The 12,186-nt window shown below is 33.1% G+C and overlaps 1 protein-coding gene across 1 annotated transcript; it reads left to right on the forward strand.

The window, feature by feature from the left end:
- The first annotated feature begins 9,644 nt into the window (after positions 1 to 9,644).
- On the forward strand, positions 9,645 to 10,826 carry LOC131859177 (MFS-type transporter clz9-like). Its single transcript, XM_059212740.1, has one exon. The coding sequence runs from the start codon at positions 9,645 to 9,647 to the stop codon at positions 10,824 to 10,826; it is 1,182 nt and encodes a 393-aa protein (XP_059068723.1).
- The last annotated feature ends 1,360 nt before the right edge of the window (positions 10,827 to 12,186 follow it).

The following is a 12,186-nucleotide window of genomic DNA, read 5'->3' on the forward strand; positions in this document are numbered from 1 at the left end:
GGTTTCCTAACAGTGGATAAGCTTAACTTCTTGCAATATTACATGTGATTAGTGTAAATTGTGAGCCCTTATATAAGCATTCCAATGCACTAAAGTCTGAGTAGGCATTTAATTCCTCACCAGTGAACAACTTCGATCTGTGCATTGCAGCGTTGTCAACATCTGCATTAAATTGTAAACATCATTTCATTACCAGTCCATCAAGTCGGTGCTTCAGTATTGATTGCTTATAAGACCAAGTCTGATGCGCGGGGTTACAGCTAATGAAATGAATGATTCAGGATGTTTCACATACTCGAATGAACCTAAGAAAATTAAAAAATAATGACGTTGTATACTTTTTATGTTATCTGCGGAACAGCAACAGTGCACCAACTCTCTCAATTCATTATGTAACACAGCCTGATTTCGCGTCTTTGCCTGTTGTCCTTGTTGTTTAAAGTCTATATCGCATTTAATTTGAAACAGAGAAATCTCGTACAAAAGCATTGATAAAATCACATGAGTAAGTATGTATCTCCTATTGTCTTCGATTACCTCATTCTGTACATTTAATTAGGGGAAGCGCATCATTATGACTCGTCATAGCAATTAGTCGAATTTACTGTTTTTCAATATAAAAAATAAAAAGCCAAGACACTTGACTTGAACATACTATTGTGTTGGTACCCTTAAAAAATTCTAGTTCAAAATAATATTTCAACATTACCCTATTGTGTTCCCACTTTTAGAGCCTCACTATTCAAACAACCATGTCACCCAGTTTGTAAGATCCTTTATTTCTTGTGCAGTTCCTTTTGGACTGCTATTTATTTATTTGTAATTTCTTTTTCCAACATTGATCAATACAAAAAAAACAATCATATCATCAAGTAAGTTAGTTATAATACTAGGATTTTTAAACTTATAAATCATAAATGTGATTAAATATGTTTCTTTTATTAATAAAAGATTTAAATATTAAAAATAATCAAGTAATTTACATTTTTATGTTGATAGACATTTTTTTAGCCAGCATAACTTCAATAAATGTATAGATTGATAATTTAAGATTTTTTTAAAATAAATTAACATAATAAAGATTCAAACCTAAGTAATAATTAATGATAAGAAATTTAAAAAAAAATCTTATGAAATTCTATATAATAATTTTTTGAATAATATTGGGGTTCTTCTTATAGTGTGTTGGTTAAGTAGTGGTGTTGTTGTGCCCACCAAGATTCAAATGCTAACACTCTTCTTTCTTTTCTTTTCTTTTTAAAAAAAAAAAAACCTAAGACAATATTTAAAAATAAATAAAACATAGAAAAATTAGTTTTATATCATTTTCCAAAATTATATAATTTAAATAATATAATATGATGAATCAATAAAATTTCAAACTTATAATTATTCATATATTGAAATTATTATTTTACCAAGTTCAATTCCCGATAGGGACATTTGAAGTGGAATTCTAAGCTATGACTCTTGGCCTTCCATAAGATGTCAAAAAATAATAATAATATACATTTTCTTAATAGAAAGCACTTCAACAAAGTATTAGAATTAATATAAAAAATTTATTTGAATTTTTTTGGTGGATTAAAAATATACATTTCCTTAATAAAAAGTACTTCAACAAAGTATTAGAATTAATATATACACATTTTCTTGATAAAAAATACTTCAACAAAAATATTAGAATTTCAATAATTATAATTAAGAGAACTACAATTTATTTTTTTTCATTATTACAGGATCATAAATAATTAAAAACAAAACTAATAGTCACTTTTTATTACTAACACTAACAATTTTTTTATTATACTAAAATTTAAAATAATCCAATCTAGCTGAATTATAATGCAAAACAATAGATATAGACACCTACCTATTTTAATAGTGATAAAAGCTGCATTATTGATGATTTTCTTATGAAACTGACTAACCTAATTACTTGAAAATGTTGACCTATTAAATATATCATTGTCATATTCTCTTATTATCTGAGGTCGTTTACCTTGACTTTAGGTTCTTTTGTTATTAAAGACTTGGATATCTACTTGAGAAAAAAATAACTTATGTTGTTGCAATTGGAGAATTCGATGAGTAATAATAAACATCAATTGCCAAAATATTCTAGGGATTGTATTCATATAATTTTGTACAATGGTTAATGCAATTTATATTTGTCTAGCTATATCATTGTACAGGTTTAACTACAAAATTTTACAATTTGTCAATACTGATTTACAAAAATGTTGGCTTTGTTTTGCTCCAATAACAAAAAACAACTACAATTGGTATTGTTGTCTCTCTTTGGCTAACTGTGCAGTCAAGTAATTTACACAACTCAAAGAAGAGTCCACTTGCTCAACAATTAGTTTACTCTCCTTTGATATTATATTTGCAACTCAATCTATTATTTTTTGTCATATTCCTAGAAAATAGAATAGAGTGGTGGATTGCATAGCAAAATGAGCACCTGATGGGCTACGGGCTACAAGGTTTTAATATTACAAAAAGAGGACATTTGGATTTGGATTTGTCTCATATGTTAGTAATTAGTTGAGGAGGATAGAAATGGATAACTATTTGTTCTTTGTTGGGTTGTTGGCCATTTTTACTTTGTAAGCTTATTTTTTGATTAATATATTTTTACCCCTTTTGATTTAACCAAAAAAAATGTAATTGTTGTCCTTTTAAATTTAGTATGTCCATTTAGGATTTATAGTAGTTCCCACCATTTACAATTGAGTTCATATCTAAAAGACATCCAACAAATGAGACAATTCAAGAGATAATTTTACTATAAGTGCATTACACAACTCTATCATTTTTCACTAAGTAGTCCAACAAATGAGACAATTCAAGAGATAATTGTCCCATGTCCATAATATTCCAGCCTTGTAGATGGTCATAAGCCCATTTGGACAAACAATCTGCAACTCCATTCCATTCTCTATGAATGTGATGAAAAGAAACAAAATCCAAAGAACTACACAACCGAAGAATATATCTAATAACCAAAGCTAACTGCCATCCAACATCATCAAGTCGTTGGCCATTTAGCATAGTTACCACCATAAGGGAATTTGATTCACAAATGACCCTATTCCAACCCAAAACACAGCTACGTTTCACAGTATAAAAATTGTCAGAGCCTCCATGAAGTTATTAGTATGACGACACTATAAAATGGAAAAATAAATTGAGCATCTCTAGAGTTGTCATGCCTGAGTCTACCAATACCAACATTACCAAGATTCCCACAAGATGAGCCATCAATGTTAATTTTTAAAACTCTAGAAGGAGGAGGGGCCCAACAACCCCCCCGATTTATCTTTCGCAAAGGATGTCTACATCTAGTGTGCATGACCTGAGCCGCCCTCATCGGAACACCTCCCTGAAAAGGAAAATTGAGGGGATTACAAGTATCAACCTCTCCAGGATCCACACCTCCAGACAAGTCACATTTAGCCGAAATAGTCTCACCAAGAGAATGAATAACTTCCACCACAAGTGTTGAAAAACCATTCCAACATCATGAAAAAATTCTTGAATTCCTCTCTAACCAAAGATGGTAGATGATAAAGGTGGGTCCAAGGGCCTAGGAAACTTTAAGGAAAGGAGTCCTAATAGGGGCCTTACCCCAACGAGCCCAAAATTTAGCCAAAGAGGAAACATGCCAGCAGGCCTATTTCCAAACTTCCCACCAAAAGTGTCAAATCTTCATAGAGAAGGGGCATTGGAAGAAAAGATGAGAAACACACTCCTCACTATTTTGACACAAACACACATTGAGGGTCCTTGGAAGCAACACTTGCACAAATTATCCCAATTAAGACAACAATTTTGAACCACCATACACATGAAAAAGTTGCATTTGGGCCAAGAAAACTTGTTCCACATCTGTTTCCACCAAGGAACCTCTATGCCACCCAACAACTATCTATCAAGCTCCAAATACCCTGCAGAAATTGAATACTTACAAGATGACCATTTAACTTTGGTATTTATTTATTTAAAAATTGAGTTCATATGACCATTTGAAATATATTCCTTATTTATTTTCTTTTATCATTAACTTCATTTTAAATCAAACCATTTTGATGATGCTCACTTGATCAATTAGAGATAACCAATTGGTTTAAATTGACTAGCCAAGGGTTACCCACTTAGTCGATTAAAAAAAACCATTAAAAATTCATACAATTTTCTTTTCTAATTAAATTAAAAATAAAATTTTAAGCACTCCAAGATGGATGCAAATTTTAAAATTTAGAAAAGTTGATGATTATCAGATCAATTTATAGCTTTGTGATCCTTTGTAGAGTTCTTGCACATTTGCTAGCTTCTTATTCATATTTCCCTCTTTTCTTTGTTTCTCATTTTAAATTTATAGCTTTCTAATCCTTAGTAGTTTCTCTTTATTAACACTCTTGACATAAAATTATAGTTTCAAAAGTAGAACATGAAGTTTGGGATGCAAGGTACCATTTCAATATTACACAAGTTCAAAGTTAGCATTTAATTTTAAGGTGTATGTGTGACATGTTATATTATCAAAAGATCATTTGTGAGACTTCTAGCTTTGTTTAGAGTAGAATATAATTTTATAATTATTTAGACCCCTTTCATACTAACATTTTTCGTTTTTCATGTTTGCCAAGGTCATACATTTTTGGTCCGGAGTTATAAAATTAAGACATATACCATGTTCAATTTTATTTCTAATAATCTAATAAATTTTATGAACAATGATTATTAGATCTAACAAATAAAATTTAAATGTTCAATTTTTTTTTATATAAGAGATTTTTATGGATGAATGAATTATATGTAAGTTCAAAAAAATTTAAATGTACAGAGTGGAAGGCATAATAAGTTCATTCCACTCTCTTTTCTTATAAAAAGAGAAGGTTATTTGACCAGAAAGACATTGATAGAAGGAAAATGTAGATACAAGAGGAGAAGGAACAAAAAAAACATATAAAAAGAAATTGCATTCCATATCATACTAGGGGAAGAGTACCAATAGTTGAAATAGTTCCAATAACCGTCACCTTAATACCATGTTGACCCCCCAAAACATAAAAAAAAAATTGTCAGTACATAAATAAAAAAATACCAGTAAATATTTTTTTTAACACCAATACATGTTCACAAATGAATTAGTAGTTGAAAACCATAAAGTAAAAAAAAAAACATCTACTGGTACATTTCCTATTTTAATACAAGACATCTTGCACAAATAATAAACATTTTTATTTTTTTAAAAACTTAATGTTTACATTTGCCACTTTATGCAAGTGGCTTAAGAGTACAAATGTACTCCAATTACAATTACATATGCACAGCTATTGGTGCATTACATGACATAAAAACAATCAATTGTAAACTTCTTAGACACTCAAGTGTACATCCTTCCAAATATCACTTCATAGCTTCATGCATTAAATTGATCTGCATTTGGTACCTACATTTGCAACAACTAGTGTAAGGCTCCCCAATATCCAAGAATTTGCATAAAATCCAATTTAAAAAACCAAGTTTCATTCAAAGCAGGGAAGAAAATTGAACAAATCGAAGCAATGGAGGACTACATATTTAATATGACATGACCGACTGTTTCCCACAAAAATTCAAATTTGAAAATAGCTAGCTACTACAATCGAATTCATTGCACATTCAAATTATATTACAAGATAGAATTTTCCATGTCACTTTCACTGCAATCCAATTCATTGCATATTCCTGAGCTCTGCAAATACCCTTTGCACATTCCAATCCAATTTATTGCATATTCCTGAGCTCTGCAAATACCCTCTGCACATTCCTTACTCGAGGGCACACATTCAGGTTGGTACACAGAAAGTAACTAAATTCCCTACTATTAACTAAATGCTATAAATCTTTCAATTCAAATTATATTGTTTTCAATAAACCAGCATTTCTTTCAATATAGTCACTATAAATAATATAAACTAGCATTTCTTTCAATATAGTCACTGTAAATAATATTAACAGCCATATTGGATGTCCAATGATGATTTACCTCCTTCGTAGCTGCATTATGCTTTGTTTATTGATGATTTCTTTGTATGCGGTTTACAATTTCATTTCAATGCTCTCTTACAGTTTAATAATGCTAAAATCCTCACAAAGAATGTTTAATAACACCAAAATCATCACAGAGAATGGCAAAACAACTGAATATCTTTTCATTTTCTTCGAAACCCCTTCATTATTTATCATTTCCTTTTATGGGTGCGCTGTTAAATGGTGTCTCTCTGTTTATAATACCAAAATCATTACAGTGAATGCAAAAAAAATTGATTATTGTTCATAATTGTTCGAAACCCCTTCATTATTTATCATTACAACAATGTGTATGCCTAATACTATTACTTACAGTGACTATATATATATATATATATATATATATATACACACCAGGCCAGACAACTTTTATTGCAGAGTTTAAGATGGGTGGTCAAAAAATATGTTGAACACCCATAACATCCTTCCCATGGACATGTTATGGGCCCATGTTGCACAAACTCCTGCTATCTTTTTTGCCCTCAAAACATAGGGAAATGAAGATTTTTTGTGACATTTTCATTGTTTGTTCTGCCTTCAATTTGTTAATATACTCACTGTAAATAATATTATCAGGCATATCATGTAGTACTTCCATTAAATTTCATATGAGAAATACAACAACATCATTCAACCATTTACTCATTTGAGAAATAAATCTGCATCTTTATACTATATCAACAATAACCACTTTTTAATCACATCACAGATACATCTTCCACTCATGCATCTCGTGCTTCTAGTTTTTCTCCTTGTTATATAAGGTTTCAATTTCTATACCTATGTCTGTGTGTGTGTACACACACACACACACACACACACACACACACATCACAGTTACATGTTGAACTCCTGCATGGCTTTTTTGAGTTGTCTGGCTATATGGTTATTGTCTATATTTTCATGCATACAGAAATAGAGACACAATACCATTTTTTTTGTTTCCCTTGATGTTCAATGATGAGTTACAGAAATAGATTTGTTTTTCATCATTTATCTCAATGGCACCGAGGGTTTCATTTCAATGATCTGTCTCTCTATATATATTTATATGGTAACATTTTATTTTTTGTTGAAAGATGTTCAATGATGAGTTACAGAAATAGATTTGTTTTCCATCATTTATCTCAATGGCATTTAGGGTTTCATTTCAATGATCTGTCTCTCTATATATATTTATATGGGAGATTTATTTTTTCTTGAAAGATGTTCAATGATGAGTTACAGAAATAGATATGTTTTTCATCATATATCTCAATGGCATTGAGGGTTTCATTTCAATGATCTATCTCTCTATATATATTTATACGGTAGTATTTTTTGTTGTTGTTGAAAGATGTTCACTGATGAGTTACAGAAATAGATATGTTTCCCATCATTTATCTCAATGGCATTGAGGGTTTCATTTCAATGATCTGTCTCTCTATATATATTTATACGGTAGCATTTTTTTTTTGTTGAAATATGTTCAATGATGAGTTACAGAAATAGATTTGTTTCCCATCATTTATCTCAATGGCATTGAGGGTTTCATTTCAATGATCTGTCTCTCTCTATATATTTATATGGTAGCATTTTTTTTTTTGTTGAAAGATGTTCAATGATGAGTTGCAGAAATAGATTTGTTTCCCATCATTTATCTCAATGGCATTGAGGGTTTCATTTCAATGATCTGTCTCTCTATATATATTTATACGGTAGCATTTTTTTTTGTTGAAAGATGGTCAATGATGAGTTACAGAAATAGATTTGTTTTCCATCATTTATCTCAATGGCATTGAGGGTTTCATTTCAATGATCTGTCTCTCTATATATATTTATACGGTAGCATTTTTTTTGTTGTTGAAAGATGTTCAGTGATGAGTTACAAAAATAGATTTGTTTCCCATCATTTATCTCAATGGCATTGAGGGTTTCATTTCAATGATCTGTCTCTCTATATATATTTATACGATAGCATTTTTTTTGTTGTTGAAAGATGTTCAATGATAAGTTACAGAAATAGATTTGTTTTCCATCATTTATCTCAATGGCATTGAGGGTTTCATTTCAATGATTTGTCTCTCTATATATATTTATACGGTAGTATTTTTTTTGTTGTTGTAAGATTTTCAGTGATGAGTTGCAGAAATAGATTTGTTTTTCATCATTTATCTCAATGGCATTGATGGTTTCATTTCAATGATCTGTCTCTCTAACTGGTAGCATTTTTTTTGTTGTTGAAGATGTTTAATGATGAGTTACAGAAATAGATTTGTTTTTCATCATTTATCTCAATGGCATTGAGGCTTTCGTTTCAATGATCTCTGTCTGTATATATATTTATATGGTAGCATTTTTTTTGTTGTTGAAAGATGTTCAATGATGTAATTGTTCTCTATCTAGTAGAATATCAACAATATCCAATTTTCAATCACATCACAGTTCACTGTCTCATGCTTCCCCTTTCTCTCCTTGTTATATAATGTTTCAAGTTTTGTACCTATGTCTGTGTGTGTGTGTGTATATATATATATATACACGCACATCACAATTACATACTTATAACTCCTGCATGGCTCTTTTAAGTTCTCTAGCTATATGGTTAATGTTATATAATGTTTCCAGTTTTGTACCTATGTCTGTGTGTCTATATATATATATATATATATATATATAGACACACATCACAGTTACATACTTACAACTCCTACATGGCTTTTTTGAGTTATCCGGCTATATGGTTATTGTCTATATTATCATGCATACACAAATAGAGACACAATACCATTTTATTTTGTTGAAAGATTTTCAATGATGAGTTACAGAAATAGATTTGTTTTTCATCATTTCTCTCAATGGCATTGATGGTTTCATTTCAATGATCTATCTCTCTATACGGTAGCATTTTTTGTTGTTGTTGAAGATGTTCAATGATGAGTTAGACTAATAGATTTTTTTTTCATCATTTATCTCAATGGCATTGAGGGTTTCATGGAAATGATTTGTTGTAGGTTCACTGAACATAATGGCACGAGGTAGAAAGGGAAACAGGTATGTTAGACGTTGAACAGTTAGAGTCACTCGTGGGGTGCACTTCCCTGCTGAAGATAATTTTGTCAGAATGAAGACCCATTGACTCCTGCTGTAGATGACCATCCTACTGTAGATTCTAATTGTATTCCACAAACACCACAAGTACAGGTGGCCTCAAAGGATCCTAAACCAAAATGGAGCATATCTGACATGAAAGAGGCAATTTCATGCATAGAAGACATGCACATGTCTCTTAGAGGCACATCAATCAAATATGGTATCCCCATTGTTTCTTTGAGGGCATGGCTTATGGGAACCACAACTACAACTGTGAGGGGTCCACACACCATTTTATCAGCAGAGGAGGAGGATGCAGTTGTTCAATGGTGCAAAGACATGGCTGAAATTGGTCACGGTCTCCAAATCAGTCAACTTCAATCAATTGTTTTGCACAAATTACTGAGAATAGGCCTAATCCATTCAAAAACGGGATGCCAGGGAGGTCATGGTGGGTAGGTTTTAGATGAAGGCACCCTGATCTGACGATGAGAATAGTAGAAGGAGTGGACTCTGATAGGGCTATTATGCTTCGACCTTCTATTGTTGCCTCTTTCTATGACAACTTGGAGTTAATTTACAACCTCAATCACTATGGTAGGAATCGGATTTGGAATTTTGATGAGACTGGTGTGCAAGCTGGGAGGAATTGTGGAATGAGAGTGATAGCCAAATTGGGGCAGAGGTGTGTACCGCACCTAATTTCGAAGAGTAAAGAGTGGATCACTGTTTTGGCATGTGTTAGTGCATGCGGTTTCAGCATTCCTAGATTTTATTTGTTCAAGTCTAAGAGGCATATTCGAAACTACATAGCAAACTGCGAGCTAGGAGCATGCATGGCAGTCCAAGAACATGCATGGATGACGAAGGAGCTGTTCTTAAATTGGTTGGAACATTTTGCACATTCGGTCCCTGGTGGAGTTCCACCCTCACACAGGGCCCTACTAATCTTTGACGGTCATGGTAGCCATGTAGCCTTCAGGACAATTGAAGAAGCAAGGCAGATAGGTATTGATTTGGTGACCCTTCTGGCTCATACAAGCCACAAACTGCAGCCGCTTGATGTCTCTGTTTTCTCACCTTTCAAAAATTATTTCAAACAACAAAGGAGTAGATGGATGTCTAAGTTCCCACATATTGAAATTGGAAGGGAAGAGTTGGAAACTCTTGCGAGCAAGGCGTTTGCCCAAGCATTGCCACCGGCCAATATAATCAGTGGCTTCCGTAGGACGGGGATTTGGCCACTTAACCAAAATGCATTAGAGAATGATATGAGACCAAGTGAGGCATTTGAGGTTAGAACAGAACATGATGCTGCTTCAAGGGATGAAGAACCAGAGTATATGGCAGTGGAAGCGTGCTTGCAATTGGCAGGTTTTAATGAAGAACAGATTCAAGATTTTGTAGAGCTCCATACAAGAACACAAGCAACGGTTGAGGGTACAAGTTTGACACCAGAAATTGCCGAAGCAGGTCCGCCCCCACAAACCAGCCAGCCAAATGAGGGTTTCAAAAATACATCAACAAGCATGTCTTTGCCAACACAAGCTGACATACCAAAGTGGACCCAAGATGCAGCCAACTATGATGATGAAACGCTTTCCATGCCTAGTCTGCCAGAAATTGATCCAGCAGATGTCATTCATTACTTCACCAATGCAGTCAACTAGGAGCAGCAAGATGGTGTTGATGGTGAAGACGAAGTTCACATAAGTAAAGACGAACCTGAGTTTGTGCCATGCACACAAGAGGATGGGCAGCAACAGCCAAGGCAAATCATCCAATTCTTAAGACTTCAAGTGCAGAGAATGAACCAATCTTCACGTGGAGGTAAGAAAGGGGTTCTACGTCTTAGTAGCCAGTCACAGATCTTGACATCTGATGAGTACATTCAAAGGGAAAAAGATAAAGAGGCTGAAAGGAAAAGAGAAGAGGAATTGGCAGAGTGAAAGAAAGAGCAGATGAGACAGAGGAAGGCACAACGTGAAGCAAAAGTGATAGAAAAGGAGGCTATGAGGGTGGAAAAACAGGCCAAAAAATTGCAGGATTCCCAAGACAAGTTCATTTGAGGACAAGACAAGGCAAAGAAAGATGCAGAAGCAAAGCTTGAGAAGGAGAGGATCAAAGCTAAAAAGGCAGCCAAGCGTACGAAGAGGACAAAAGATGATGCCACAGTCGCAGAACCTCTACCCAACAGACACCCAATTCTCATGGAAATGATGAACCTCTTGTCCCCAGCCTTTGCAGCTATTAATACTATGCAGGTTGGGACTGCACCTGGACCCTCAGACACTGTGCAACTTACTTCAGGTGTAAACCAAGCATTACTTGCTCAAATAGAAAGTTGCTTACAAACCCCTCACAATGAAGAAAATAATTTTGGTGGGCCAGACCCTAGTAGGCCACAGTCCGTTGGGGTTGGATTTGTCAGACCTCCTCCATTTAATACCCAAATGGAGAATTGATATAACCGTGATGTGATTAATACCCAAATGGAGAGTAGATTTTGAGTTTTGATATAACTGTGATGTGATTATAGAATGAGATACTGCTAGATTTTGTAATGTGTTCAGAACTCCGTTGTTTTCAGATATATCAGATGGATATTCCAATGAATTGATGGTGTTGTTGTAAATCTGATATGTTTGTTTTATGTGATGTGGTATTTCTCATATATCAGTTGAATTGATCTCGTATATTTCTCACTATCAAAAAAGGCCACATAAGTGTTCAAATTACTCACTATCAAAAAGGCCATATCAATGGCATTTGATCATTCACATGCCACTGATATGTCCTCTTTTGATAGTGAGAAATTTGAACACTTATAAATATTCAAGTTGCAGTCATCATATTATAAGTATTCAAATTGCAGTCATCATATATAAATTGCAGTGTAATATGTCTACTAGGTCATTGCGTCGAAATGATAAAAGGAAGTGTCCTATTTGTAAAAAGGCACTAGACAAAGAACTATTTTCTATTGCCTTAAAAGATATCTTGTTATTTGCCAAGTTATCATTCTTGGTA

This window comes from Cryptomeria japonica, chromosome 10 (genome assembly GCF_030272615.1).
Source record: "Cryptomeria japonica chromosome 10, Sugi_1.0, whole genome shotgun sequence".
Classification (NCBI taxonomy): Eukaryota; Viridiplantae; Streptophyta; class Pinopsida; order Cupressales; family Cupressaceae; genus Cryptomeria; species Cryptomeria japonica.

What these genes read in the sequence shown, in the direction of transcription:
- LOC131859177 (XM_059212740.1), top strand. Translation starts at nt 9,645, where the DNA reads ATGAGAATAGTAGAAGGAGTGGACTCTGATAGGGCTATTATGCTTCGA.